This window comes from Ostrea edulis, chromosome 1 (assembly GCF_947568905.1).
Source record: "Ostrea edulis chromosome 1, xbOstEdul1.1, whole genome shotgun sequence".
Taxonomy (NCBI): domain Eukaryota; kingdom Metazoa; phylum Mollusca; class Bivalvia; order Ostreida; family Ostreidae; genus Ostrea; species Ostrea edulis.
Window position 1 is genome coordinate 26,600,033 of NC_079164.1, and position 15,484 is coordinate 26,615,516.

Consider the following 15,484-nt stretch of genomic DNA (forward strand, 5'->3'; position numbering starts at 1 on the left):
AGATTATTAATTTTTGTGTGGGATCTTTTAATTGCAGGAGTTGCACGTCTAAATGTTTACTGCAAACAAGGCAAACCTGTTACTCCGTTCTAAATGTTTGCTGTGTTGCTAGACTAAACTTACTTTTGTCATGACAACATCACAAAATCTGTCTTCATCTCTCTCATGAACTTTTGAACATTTTTAAGTTCTTTTCCGAAAACTGCTTGATCTTTTGTCACCAAAATCTTAATGAGTAGAATTCAATATTGTGAACTTCGTGATTACTGTTCTCTTGGGGCTCTAGAGGTGAGGTCAAAACTTTACGGAGGAATAACACTGGAGAAATCTGATAAGGATGGAAAGTGGAGGATAGATACAATAATAATTTTAAGACTGAAAAACTTTCAAATTTACCTCATTCGTTTTTGGGTTTTTTTAAGAATGCAGTTTTAGTAGAGTCATCTGGAAATAAAAACCTGCTACCCATCAAATGAATTTATAACCACTGCTAGACTTGGAACGCACAAACTACATGTACAAATCAGCAGTCGACACAATAATTACCTACTGAGCTACCAGCTAGGCAATGCATTAGATTTTCCCATAGTCCTGGGTATACAAATAATAAAATGTCTTTCTTTGGTTTGTGCCACAACGGCATACCACACGATCTGACAATCAGCATTCGCCATTCCTCTGCCCTCCTCAGGGTGTTGCTTAGTTCCAAACCCATCCACTCCTGGATATTATCTTCTCAGTTTTTCCTCTGTCTGACTCTCTACCAAGACTAAGAACTAAAAACCGAGTTGATGACTCATTAAGTATAGGTCATCCGTGTACGACCTTAAAGTTCAGAAATCAAACCCTGCGCACAGGTGCAGTAGTAGAGTGTTCACTTTGTAACCAGGAGGTTGTGAGTTTGAGTCCTACTCATGCCATGTATAAGTAGATATTGCTCCTACAAACTTTCAATTTTTAGAAATGAGAATCACGGGTCTTTGGGATATGACCAGCTATATGCTGTTGACCATGAATATCTAAGTAAGTACTCTTAGTCACTAAATGATGTAATAACCGAGTTCTCACTGTGATGACTGCATTTGAATGTTAATCGCAGTAACCAGGCTAGATTTCGTGCCTCTGGGAGCTGCCATTTTGTTCCATTTATAACCTAATCCGGAATGGAACATATGTTTTTTAATGGTATTTTCAAGCTCAACAAAAATTTTATCTATCTAACAAATAAGGACAAATGTACTTGGTTGATGATTAATGAAGACAAACCAGTAATTGTCAAATTGAGTGAATATTTAGTGCAAACTTTCAGAAAAAGAAGTGATGCTTTAAAACTGCAAAAATCATTATAGTTTATTATTCATATGTTGGTATAATACTGATACTGTCCATTTACTTGTGTATACACATGATTAGCAATTCATGTATGTATGTACTTGTTTCCCCAACATTCTGCATCCACATGCAGTTTGCAGTCTATGTAACTTGTAGTTAACGTTGTAAACTTTCTTTCTTTTTTGAATTACCTTCTTTATAAACTGTCTTATTGTTATGCCCTCTGGGCCCAAAATTGGAATAAACTTGTCTTATCTTTATCTTATCCTATTCCAATATGGAAATTTTTATTTTTTCAAAAATTTATTTGGAGAAAGTCCAGGTCAGCAGCTTAGAGTCCAAGTAGGTTGGGTAACAGCTTAGGCAACATTTTTTCTGACCTTACAAGCATTTCACTGCAATTGTGTTTTACTGTATATATGACTGATATTCTATAATGCATTTGTGATGTTCCTCCTTTAGAAAAATGATGAGATGCATTTACTGGTCTGTACTACTACTTGACTGAATTTTTTTTTCTGTACGTCGACGTCTAAATATTGTGGAATAATTCACATCACCATGTTCTCAGAGTTTCCAGTGATATCACAAATATAATGTTACAAGAATAGCTTTTTAGAAATTAAAAATTGATTTCACATAAAACGAGTTTCTACTGACTGAAGCATGAAAATTTTTCCTCAAAGGGTTTTGATTTTATTGACAATATCGCTTTTGCTTCATGGACAAAAATATTATGGTCAATGATGATTCCTTCCCCTCTCTCTTCCATACATGCACTGTACACCCCATTAATCATTTCTAAGAGTAATGATTATAGTCGCCCTCATTTCTAAACGTTGTCACCGTTGTCAAATACATTATATAAGCTTTTAATATCTCCATTACATTGTTGCTGTGTAGATGCAAGGTGGGAGTGAACACTGATATAATTCCTGTTCATCGCCTAAATATTCTGTGCAGGGCCGACCAGTATTACATGTGCTGTGGACTTTTAAAATTTCATTTAATCGCTGTGTGTTAAGAAAAACATTTTAAAAGATTTATTGGGTTTTATTTCCCACTGTATCATCTAAATAGCCTTGTCCTGGGGCTCAAAATTTTGACCTAGAGGGGACCCAAAATTTCACTTTTGGTAGGTGCCACCAACTCATTATACCCCCCGCAACAAGTTGTGGGGGGGTATACTGGAATCGGGTTGTCCGTCTGTCTGTCCGTCCGTCCGTAGACGCAATGGTTTCCGGGCTCTAAAGCATTATCCTTTCCACCTACCATCACCATATCATATATATGGACTACCCATGGGATGAAGATGTTCCCTATCGATTTTGGGGTCAAAAGGTCAAGCACACTGGACATCAAAGTAGCAATATGGTTTCTGGGCTCTAAAGCGTTATCCTTTCCACCTACAGTCACCATATCATATATATGGACTACCCATGGGATGAAGATGTTCCCTATCGATTTTGGGGTCCAAAGATCAAGAGCACTGGACATTGAAGTAGCAATATGGTTTCCGGGCTCTAAAGCGTTATCCTTTCCACCTACAGTCACCATATCATACATATGGACTACCCATGGGATGAAGATGTTCCCTATCGATTTTGGGGTCAAAGGTCATGCACACTGGACATCGAAGTAGCAATATGGTTCAGTTTGTCATGCCATTTGTTTTTTACACTCAGAAAAGAGGTAGTTTATACCTATTACCAACACCCTTTGGGAGATTGGGGTAAACGGGGGGTATTCTTAGTGAGCATTGCTCACAGTACCTCTTGTTATATCTTGCACTGTAAACGACCCAACTCGAAGTGGTGGGTGTAAGCTTCTCAAAGATCTACATCTTCAGTGTTTCAGCAAAGCATCAATTGTAACTACTCGGCCATTTCTGTGTTACAATTGAGCAAAGCATATCACAGGTGCATTTCACAGCCCAGCAGTCCACAAGCTTTGTGCAAGATGGTTTTTGGAAATCTTCAAATTTTGCTTGCAAATGTTCAAGCACAGTAAAAGTGTATAATTTTCAAGACCAATAGTGTACCATAGATTTATCTACAACTAAGACATGACTTGTAGAATATATATTTTTATTGCTTTGTAAGAATCACATACAGACAGGATTACAATGAATTTCCACACTAGTCTCCCTCGTTTCCCATGATGACTGTTACAAGGAGATGGTGTGTGTCGTCCTAGTAACCTACGTAATTATTCTGCTTGGCATTACTGCGATAAATGAGTGAGCAAGTTTCAATTTTGGACAAAATTGGTTCAAAAATATTAGATTTCTAGTTATACAAAATGATAGTGTATTACAGCTAATATACAGGTGTAATATTACACAACAAAATAAATCCTGTTACAGTCAAATAAAATATTCCTTAGAAAAAAAATACCAGGAGAAACTTGTTTTATATATGAGAAGAAAAAAAAATAGGTTGAACACAATTGACAAGTCATTGATGCTTTGATTCTACATCTATGTCTGTTAGTTTGCATAATTCTGAGAGGTTCTAATGCTGCATCTGTTTGGAGTGAAAGTAAGGCACATTTACAAATCTTGGTAGTATAGGGTGATATCAGAGTTATTTCCCTTTGAGTGTACAACAAATATGGAAAATAATACTTTACAAGATGTCACTGTGATTCATGGAAAATTAGATGATTTTGTTCTGAGCACCGTGCCTGTGAGGATGAGATCATTGAATAAAATTATAGTGCAAACACTTCTGAGAAGTGCTACCAAATTCACAATACAGCACAACCATATTTATTGTACATAGCATTCACCAATATTTTGCAGAACAAGACAAAACAATATTTCACCACCTTGTTATTGCTGCTGTGAAATCTGTACATCAGTAGCAAATTGACTCCTTATTTATGGCCCAAAGAATATTTTTCTGTCTATTATCAATGTAAAAGACATCAAAATAATAAATATATCAACAAAAAAATATATATAAAGCACTTATAAATAACAAAAGTTTACAATGCTGAAGCTTGTCCAATCACAGTTTTAAGTTCATATGCAGCATGTGAAACATCCACCACCCGGTCTACCATTTCCTGTACCACCGGCACAGAGGGGTACTGAAGGGCTGCTGTTTTTGTTGCTTTCACAGTCAACTTTAACGCTTCACACAAATGATTTGCACAGTGCATAATTTTAGTCTTGACTTCATTGTGCAGAATATTTCGGTGTAAATTATCACCAATGTACACAAGTTTGTGAGCTGACACCACCACAAATTTACTATGTGAAATAAATATTTTGGGTCCCTGGCCACATTCAATGCAGTTAAAGAAGGCATCTATTGCATTGTTAAGTAAAGTTGTATGAGTGTCCAATTGCCCTGAGTAGAAGTTCAACACTTGTTTGTCATTTGGGTCCAGTCTTAACATGTTGGGAATACAGTTCGCAGGATCAATCACAAATGTCCGATTAACAGGAGTTTTCACACTCTCCATTTCATCACAAATATCCTGGTCCTCACTGAGAGAATTCTGAATGTCTGTTAACGATTTTAAGGGACATAACTCAGATGCAGCTGATTCTTTCACTGGCTTGTCATCCAGGTCCTCATGAATCACAGCTTTTCTCTTCTCTTGCTCAATTTCCATCAACAGATTTTTCTGATGTTCCTCTGCATCTTTTGCTTCCAATGCCACATAGTCATATTCATCAGCGATGTCCTCATCATTGTAAGCCTTTTGTTCTTTTACATCAATGGACAGATTTTCCATCTCCTCGGATAACTGTTTGGTCTCGTTACTGTTATCAGGAACAGGCCTGGTCAATCCCTCCACAGAGTGAGCATAGTTCACTTTGAGAGGTGTAGGTGGTAGAGGCCTCTCTTTGCCTGGAGGTAGTGGTAATGGTCTCTGCTGGACATCAGAGACTCTTTCTGGAGTCATTGCGGATTTGGAAGGTGTGTTTGATTTCGGTCTCAATGGCGGTTTGGAGGAAGGAGTATTGCAAGCTTCGAGTTTTCCATCCCCTTTTAAAGGGGTGCCATCTTTAGCTCGTTTAAATAGAAGGGAAGAGTTGCCATGAATGATGGATACAAGTTTTCGGACATCTATTGTAAGATCTTTTGAAACATTGGCAATTTTTCCTAAGTCATCATTTTTAGCAGGATCATCAGATACTAGTCTTGAAACCTGCCAGTTATTTTCGTCCAGATTGGTAAGACAAATTTTGATTTGTAACAAAGTCTGCTGTAGAGGATTTAGCTGTTTATGAAGTTTGTGAATGAGTTTTCTGTCTGGAAGACGAGCTGAATTTGCAAGAGTTCCCTGTGCAAAATCAAGAAATTCATCGAAAGTCTGTTTCACACCATTACAGGCAATTTTTATGCCATAAAGTTTGGATTCCAAGTTTTCTCGTTTTCTCCAGTTGCTGCTTACAAAGCTGGATAATTTGGTCGTAGCCTTTTGAACATCCTGCTGAAGTTTCACCATGAGATCCATAGCAGCATCCAGATCCAGAGGAAGTTCATCGTAAATTGGAATATCCGAATCCCTGGATCCAAGACTACATCCAGACACTCTCTGTCCATCTGTGCTGTCTGATGAATCTGATTTGGAAGACAGAATTGAATCACGGGTAACTTGAGGAGGAATGTCATACACACCACCAAATCCTTCACATTTCCGCAACTCCAACTGGTCAGTTTTTGAATTATCCTCAGTGATACTCAAAATTGATTTTTCTCCTTTTCTCACAAGAGTATTATTTCTAGGAACATCATACACATCATCAATGTCATGTTCAACAGATTTTCCATCCGGAACGTCATATGCATTTTCACCGATTTGAATAAAGTTTCCATCAGAAGATCTCTGTTTTGGTACCACAGTATCAGATTTTGGCACATCGTAGTCTGGTAGGTCCTCTAGCACTGTTCTAACCTTTTGTGGAGAATCATACAGATCTAAACCAGAATCAGCCGAAGGCTGCTTCAAATGGTACACAGCTGAAGACTGTGAGGGTGGAACATCATAAAAGTCATGTGCGGTGATGTCCATACTTGACCGTGCGGAGTCACAAGTACTCTGGGGACCAGAATTTTTACCTCCACGGCTTCTGTTTGAAGCACTGCTGGTTGAAACTGTCATGGTAGATTCGTTTGACAAGTGAGAAATGTTGGACGCGATACTAGATCTATTGGAGGATGGTTGTGGAACATCATAAACCTCATCCTCTCCACAGGAATTGTAAGACATATTTCTCCCATCTTTTTGAGTGGAGGGTGGAGTATCATACACGGAGAATCCAGGCATGTTTATTTCCATACTGTTTTTCAATACAGGTGGGGTGTCATAGTTCATCTCCCCTTCTAGTACCGTACGGTCTATGGAATTCCCTCGACTGTGTCTGACAGGAGGAACATCGTAGTCATGCTGTGGTGGGGTGTTGAACTGGAAGATATCTCCCTGTCGCATCGGAGTCAGAACCTACAAGTAAATAAAGAAAAGTTGTATAGCTCAATCATGATCATCATCAGCTTAATTATCACCCAGTCAGAAAAGAATAAAATCCAAAATTATAGGAATGAATGACAAATTTATGGTCCTTCATCCTAGGTACGGATCAGATTTCACAATTTCATCCGATAATGAGATTAGCTAACAATGGTCACATTATGTAACTACGCATAATTGAAAAGAGGAGATATTAGCTTGCAATTTTGCCTTCTTTTCCATTGTCTAAATTGTATCCTTGGCACTTTCTTCAGAAAACAACAGAAACACTAAACTGTCAATCCAGTCCCGAGTTTACAACAATGAAAATTTGCTAACGAGTCATCTTAACGAACAATATACATTTCCTGTAATTTTCTGCATTTTACATCAGATACACAGTATGACTCAACCCTTTCACTTTGAAAGGTCACAAATGGTTTGGAATTTGCGAACAACCAATTTACAAAACACTGCACCAGTACATTTTGCCTTCGACTTTCCCTTTTCAAAACAGCCCTACATAGACTACTGCAGTTCATCCTTCACTGTGACACGTACTCGGCCTTCCAGACTCGGAGAGACTGTGGTATCAGCAGAGATCACAAGGAAATTCCACTGTCTCCAGTGTTTGGTGAGCAAACCGTGACTCACAAAAACAAAAGCCACAAACATCAATATATACCCAGATTGCTGCTACTATTAATCATTTTTATATCAATTACATAATTTCAAAATTATTACAATTATACTCTGGGCACTGCAACCAATGTATGCACATGTTTGTCTTAGTCTTAGCTCTGCACAGAAAATCTATAATTATGGCAATTGTCGATGAACCCTTTGGGTTGAGGAATCGTTTGAAATTCACGACTTCAATGAGAAATTGAGTGTCAATATTTCAGAATGGGCCCGGTAAAATGTAATTATTACCAAAGGGCTTTTAAAAACAGCTAACAATTTGACATTATGAATATAGCCATGAAAATTTATAGCAAAATTTTGAATGCAAGTACAATTAAATCATTCAATATGCTTGAAGCAACTTCAACTACTACAATATCATCTGTAATATATGGATTCAAACACAAATGAATGTGCAATTATTTAATATGTACTTTTCTTGTGTTTTATTTACTGAACTCTTCAGATTGCAAGACTTCCATTTGCAGCCTATAAAATAGTAACATCTGGCTTAATTTCACAAAGTTCAATGGCTCCAATCAAAGGAGCTTTATTGGAAAGGCATCTAAAAAATTCTCCAACAATAATTCTTTTCCACTCCAAAATTAAATTTCTAAAGCTATTTGTGAGATTAAGGAACACTGGTATCTGAAATGTGTTAATCTAATTAAAAGTTTCCTCTCATTTAGGAGAGAAATTTAACAACCATTCATTGTGCTCATTCAGCAAGATTGTTATTATCAGCAATCCAATGAGCATTGGCTAGACTGTCACCTTGCTCTATATATCTTATCATTGCTGTCCAAAGATAGAAAATATTCATGTTCAAATCAGCAAGAAATCCATTTTGTTCTCAGTGAGAAAACATGAATGAAGCAGCTGCCAAGCCCAGTTTTATCCTATATCTGCATGTTCTTTCATACAGACCCATATTGTAACCAGAAAACCCAAGCTGTGACCTTCTACTGAAAACACAATAAGATCTGTAAAATATCAGACAAAAATGAGGTCTCCCCACCCCAATACAATTTTGTCTATACAATGCATGTACTGATCTATCAAATTCCGTGATCTCGTGACCTCCATACTCCATACTCTTTTGTAATCAATGATAGCATTTTATGGCAATCCTGGAATAACAGAATTTTATTTCTTATAAATAGTTTGGATTGTAGATGAATCTTTTTGACATAAATATTTATTTTATTTTTTTTGGCATGTGGCATTTATTTGTAGTCACCGTAAATGCATTTAATGTCTGACAGATGAATTTACAATTGACCAAGTACAACTGTTACAAGCAGGCAACTTATTTGATTAATTAGCTTATACTTTAGAGACAATTATAAAGTATAAATTCATTAATACAGGATACATAAAAACCTAAGATGAGTTTATCTTGATGTACTGTGCCTATCTGCCATAACGTTTATCTCGGAGACCTCCGACAGTTTATGCATGCATTTAATTTTATGCTACATTTAGATCAAGTCTAAATTAAACACATGCACAGTTTGAATATCTAATATTCAATTTGGCAGGCCTTTTTTCAAAGAGCATCAAACCACCAAAAATAATTTTCAGTCTGAGTCATTTTGAATAGGTTTAATCACCGGATATGATGCTGTTATTATCTCTTCTCCAAAAATTTCATTGAACCAGGGCATCTCCTAATGATTCTCCTCATTCTGTCAGCCCTGAAGTAGGTTCATCTGGACCTTAAACTCATCCGCAAAACACAACATACAACCCTGGCAACTGGAATCAATCACTGAGACAATCTTCCAAATGTTTAAATTAAGAATGTAGAGTGAGTTCAAGAGCTGCATGTCTATGGAACTGATTTTTTTTTTCTCCTTTCACTACAGAAAAATGATTGCTATATAAATGATTGCTAAAATACTCTTTGTTGAAAGATATTATAGATATTTAGTTTCCATGTACTCACTAAATCATAAGAAACCCCAAAGATCATTACATGGAATGTACATTGTATGTAGGATTCATGGACTAACTCAAAAATTCAAAACTTCTGTTATCCACAGCAGTATAAACCTCATTTGACCATTATCAGAGAACTGTATATGTATAAACTACACAGTCTGTCCCTGTTGCAGTTGTCTGATGTAGTTCTAGAAATGAGGTCAAGGTCATCAGGTCAAGGTAATAAATTTTTGGCATGGTTCCTTCCATTGTTCACTGGATCAATCAAGCTATGTGTATGGAGTTCTACAAAGTCAATCTTTAAGGCATCTAAAAGCTAGAACTGATCTTTAAAAAAATACTTAGTTGAATATACTACAATGTAGGTCATGGTCGAATAGAAAAGCAAGGTCATCAAAGTTAAGCACTGTTGAAATGATGTATTTGTGTATTTTAGTTTCTGAAAGGTATCTTCGAACATGTTCTGGGATTCGAGGTAGTATAGTACAGACAGAAGATATTGAATCAACACTAGATTGATCAGCATATATTTCTCAGCCATACAAACCTGTGGCCAGTGTAATATTTCATCACACCCTTTGATGAGATAAATCTTTGGGTGCAACAACACCACACCTTGTCAAGCTTTCCAAAAATTCTTTGACATGGAATATTGAGAACAATCAATCAGGAAATAATACACTGATGGGTGGTTAATTGGCCCTTTCTAAACGTTGTCATTTCAATCTTTCTCACGGATGTCACTTCTTTTCAGTTTTTAAATTATTTGTTATAAATAATATGAAAATTGCTTGATTGCATTAAATGAAATGTCATTTACAAAATAAATTTACCAAAAACAAGTTACTTTGATGTAGACGACTTGTTGCCTGGCTGTCTGGAATTTAATGAAACATGCATGTCTTTAACAATATCATGTGTCTAATTGTCTAATGAGAAAGACTTGATGTGCACTTTTTTTTTTTTGTAAATTCTAAATTGTTTCACATAGTTTACAAGAAATTAATGACAAAACACTGTGACCTCAACTTAGTTTTTCTTCATGATCTCATCCTGCACTTGTTCTAAATCTCAAAAATATCATTTCTTTTCCCCGAGTGATTTAATTTACGTTCATTTCCAAATATATTTTTATTTCGATGGTGTCTGGCAGGGGGTCTGATATCGTGAATCTTCCCTATCACGATTTTTAAACTAGAACTCATCAATGAATATAGGCAATGTGGTATATTTTAACATAAACAAATCACAAAACATGAATGAAATTCCCCCATGTCCAAACAATAATCAAACAAGGCATCTGTACTGATAGTGGAGGAGTCAGAGAGCGCAGTAGTTGAGAAATAATTAATTTTGTTAGGGGAATACAAGAGGTGTGCTGGACAAGATACACCAAATGGGAAGGAAATATATAACACAATTTAATGCCAAACAGCTGTTTTACACACATCAGATGTCAGATATATGTCTACTTTTATAGATTTCAGTTCTTCTTAAAAAATAGCATCCACCATAACCCCCCTCCCCTCCCCCTTAAAAAACATTTTTTGAGATATAAGTTTTCACTTTTTTGTGGACTTTAAATTAGTTTTACAACAGATTGCATGACTGTTGCAGAACCACAGACCAGATGACAAATCACACCAGCATATAGTGTTGCCAAAGTTTCATGTCTACCCCGTGTAATAAAACACTATAAACAAAGTAAGAGTGCGTGATGTGATTCTCAGTAGTGGGGTGTTGAAATTGGATGAGTTATAAATTTATAAACATAGATGTTGGCAGGAGAGAAGTGACAGGATGGTGTATAAAAAGCTACTGAGGCAGACAAACACAGTCTCTTTTGTGTCAAGTCCCAAGAGCACCTGTCAGCTGTATTTTGTTTCTATACAATCAATCCATAACATATATATCTACTGACTTAGGTAATTTTAGGCCCATCCAAGACAGCCAAACGCACATATGAACAAGTCATCTACAAATCAGGGCCATCTGAAGCCACTCTGAATCGACAATCATAACTTCTGTCCTAAAAACGATCAGCTTGTAATATTAACCAAATCCTAAGATCATTTTTTGGTATATGTGATGTAATAATGTAAAAATAACATCTTCACTTGATCAGCATTTAAATTAATAGTCTGCAGTGAGCATGCATTAAGTTTAAAATCTATTATACGTATACATGATAAGCGCAAGATAGATTAAACAACTACTGAGAAAGTGCAGAAATACTTTATCACCTCTGTCAGGGCTACACCCATTTGTGCTTAAAACTGCAATCTTGGGACAACTGTGTGCATGTATGTGTGTGCATGTGTGCATGGTGTTAAGTGACATGTTCTGGGTCAAATAGATTAGTAAGAAACTGAATCAGATTGGGATGTCCTCTGCACACTTTGATACTTTAGACTACAATTCTCACAACAACAAAACTTTTATCTGTACATTGGGCATTGTGACACTGACCAATGAAATCAATGTCTGGAGATTGATATTATTACAGGTTTAATTGTCTGACTTTCTCTCTGACCTCCAATAAATCGTCTTCCTAATCTCATCAGAGGCTGAACAAAGGTATCAAAATTGCATTAAATGTCTGATTACCATGAAGACATGAGGCTATCTACAATGCTGCCCATGGAACAATCAATTTTTATCCACACACAAGAGTTTGTCAGGTCATTGCAAATGAAATGACAAGTTTACTGAAGGGGGCAGCCCATCTGTGTGGATAGAAGTCTTTTAGCTATTTCGCTCTTCTGAAGTGATCAATAGGTCTCCATCATTATAGGTCCAATCTGACCAATCATCAAATAGCCAATAGCAAGGATCAAGGCACTTTAGAGAACAAAAGTAACAAATGGGGCGCTCCCTGATTAAAAAGGCTGAAAGACTCCATTAAAGCTACTTATTTACACTTTCTGGATCTTTGTTAGGCAAACCAAATCTCACCCATTGTACCATTTAACTTATGTGGTGTTGGGCTAAATGAGTAGAATAGTAATAAACATCTACTGCCCTCAGTGACTAGGAACCTATTATAAAAGCCTACATGCTCCAGCATTCATCTAAGAAAAAATACAAGAGGTTGGTATGCATTTCATTAGCTTCTTTAAAAAAAATGCCATATCCCAGCTGCAGTCTAATAGTGTGAATTGGTCTGAATCCCAATTATCAGAAAACTGTCACCATAGAAATTGATATAGCCCTGTCTGTATGCTCCACCTAGATCTCTGGCATACCCTACATTAGTCATAGTCAGCTTTTTGTACCTCACTGTGATAGTGCTCTAGTGTCAGACACACATACCCTCCTACAAGTAAAAGCTTCTGTTAACTTCCCTACTCACCTAATTATATGCCTCAATCAGTATAATTTTTTTTTTTAAGAAACTGAAATATGATAAAAATAAAATATAAGATTATAAACAAAAGATTACATACTGCATACGTGATAACATAGACTAAAACCTCTAGTTGGCAAGGGTAAGACACACCTCACTATGTCAGGCCTCTGTAGCTTACAGTGATAGTCACCAAAGTTCTGACATATTGCCCAATTCTGTTTACAGGGTTCTTGAAAATCATCAGACCTCCAGTCCTGGCAGACATTTTTTCATTGGGACTACCACAGATCTTAATATCATAGTCTGTCCTAGGGTCTACTACAAAAATTTTATCGTTCTTTGATGTATTACGGAAATTCTTTATTTAGTTGTAATATATTCTTAATAAGACTGATTTAGTTTACCAAAGACGAACTTCTGGTTTGCATGTGCATCATAAGTTTTTAAGCATAATATCTAACTGGCCGATTAAATGGTTCGCTAAGCCTGCTGAAATAGGAAGAACTCCAATATTGGAAACAATGAACAGGATAAGAGACAATAATGGCACTTGAAAAAGAAAACCGGTCAAAACGTATTTTTCAGCATCAATGGAAAAAAGAGTTGATCTCAACTGTGTTTTGAAAGAAATATGAATAATAACAATAAAGGTGTTCACCTATGTAATTCAGTAATTTATTTTATTTAAGTTTTTTGTGGGTCCTGTTAGAAATATAAGGGTCCTGCAAAACTTTTCTCTTGGCAGTACCTATTGCCTTGCTTTTTGGTAAAAGATTTCAAAAACTCTTGCTCCAGTTGCTGTCAGCCCTCTTCATGCTTACTGTTGATGGTGTTTTATCAGGTCCAGAATTTCAGCAAAAGGACATGGATGTAATAAAAACAAATTCTCTCATTACACCTCTTTAAATTTGATTCAATCTTGGTGCAAGCTCAGCACCTTGGGCATTATCGTCAAAAATTGAGCAATGACAAATGACATCCAACATGTACAGTGAGCAAAATTGCAATGAATTCCACAAATTTTATTGATTTGCACTCAGTTAAACAGTAATTTTTTTGTCTATCCAATGGTTTAGGGTCATAAATTTTGAGATTAAATTCAAGATACCTTTATCAAATTAAAAAAAGGTGGAGAGTTTGTGTATGAATGATGGAATTGTGCAGATTTCATCCAAATCACCTCAAATCAGTGGGAAAATCCTTCATCAGCAGCAATAGTAGGCAACGTTATGAAAGATGAAATTATTTTTAGAATGTTTATAAAATCATAGGCATGATCTTCAAGTGAACATTCCAAGATTTGAATGGTACAAAGTCTCTTGTCATAAGATGCTCAGACTCAACTAGCAAAAATGAATGGACTATAGCTATGATGAAGAGGATACATGTAGTACAGAAAAGAATCAAGTTTTCATTGAATTAGCCAGCTCCTGCAGTATTCCAACTTCAAACCCATCACCGAGAGATAGAAGAATCAAACTCGTTCAATTGAATTCTCTTGCTTATTTGCCAAGTATAATGTTTTTTATTATGGACCAGATAACATCCCTCCTAAAAATGATTATTTGAAGAATATGACCTGGCTCTGTATGATTCATGTGTTCCGTTTAGTCATCCCGACTGGTAATGACCTCCAAGATACAACCATTTATTGGAACAATTGTGACTGATTATTTTGTGGAGTAAATCCAAAAAAAAATAAAAAAAATAATAGATGGATGATTTCATTAATGTCCTGCGGGACTTTCCATGAGCTAGCATATCACCTCTGATCTGTTGGATGGTTCATAAGATATCCAAAACCAGATCAATTACTGCAGGTGATGGACACAATGACAAGCAAGCAATGATTACAAGTTGTCAGTTACTGCCATCATCACGTAAATCATCAACCTACTTTCAACTGTTGCTTCTCTCTAATATTGTAATACTAATATAATATATTACCATCTAATATAACTTGTTTGGGCTTCTGACAATTTGTTATATGAAATACTTTCAGAAAATAAGAATTTTGTGACACTTTAATAAACAGTATTTATTGAAAACACATACGACATGTACTGATAAATTTGATTCTTGCACAGTAAATTTTTTTAATCTGATTTTCTAAAGTACATTCATTCTAAATGAAATTATCTTTTAATTTTCATTCTTTTTAAAATTCTATTTAAAACCGATCTTTGAATTCTATTTAAAAATATCATTACTATGGAACAGTTGAGTCTCTACAGAGATATCAAAGGATTTAATATAAAATGATATCATATACATCAGAATACAATATACAGCTCTTTATCTTTTATGTCTGTGTTCTGATTTTTCACACACCACTATGATGTAACAGTTTTAAGTGTGTCATGTAATACATATATTACTTCAGATATTATACTGAAGGCAGATCCTAAAATAATCTCAAATTCACCACCATCCAACAGATGCAAGAATTCAGCTGCCAAACACAAAATTTCACAACTATTCAAGGTTTTCCTACCCCTCAGAAACTTATAAACTTTATGGCCAACTATTTACTGCAGAGGTAAATAAACATGGTGATAGACAGGTACTTGCTTTGGAGTCTGACTGGAGCACCTGCTGGTGGACTTACAGAGCACCTGTTATGGAATACAAATTGATCAAGCTGAGGGAATACACATCGTTTGTGTGGGAGGTCAGAGGTGATGTTACATTGACTCAGAATCACTCCTC

General features: G+C 35.9%; 1 protein-coding gene across 6 annotated transcripts in view; it reads right to left on the bottom strand.

Moving 5' to 3' along the window:
* Positions 1–3,402: 3,402 nt before the first annotated feature.
* LOC125663836 (enhancer of filamentation 1-like) overlaps positions 3,403–15,484 on the bottom strand; it is a 33,603-nt gene continuing 21,521 nt past the window's right edge. For 4 of the 6 annotated variants that reach the window (XM_056153308.1, XM_056153287.1, XM_048896238.2 and 1 more), the window contains exon 3: positions 3,403–6,792. In XM_056153308.1, coding sequence (XP_056009283.1) covers positions 4,321–6,792 — 2,472 coding nt within the window. In that variant the 3' untranslated portion in view covers positions 3,403–4,320. Of the gene's footprint in view, positions 6,793–7,029; positions 7,841–15,484 lie in introns of those variants that run through there. The other 2 variants (XM_056153324.1, XM_056153346.1) reach the window with 2 other exon arrangements.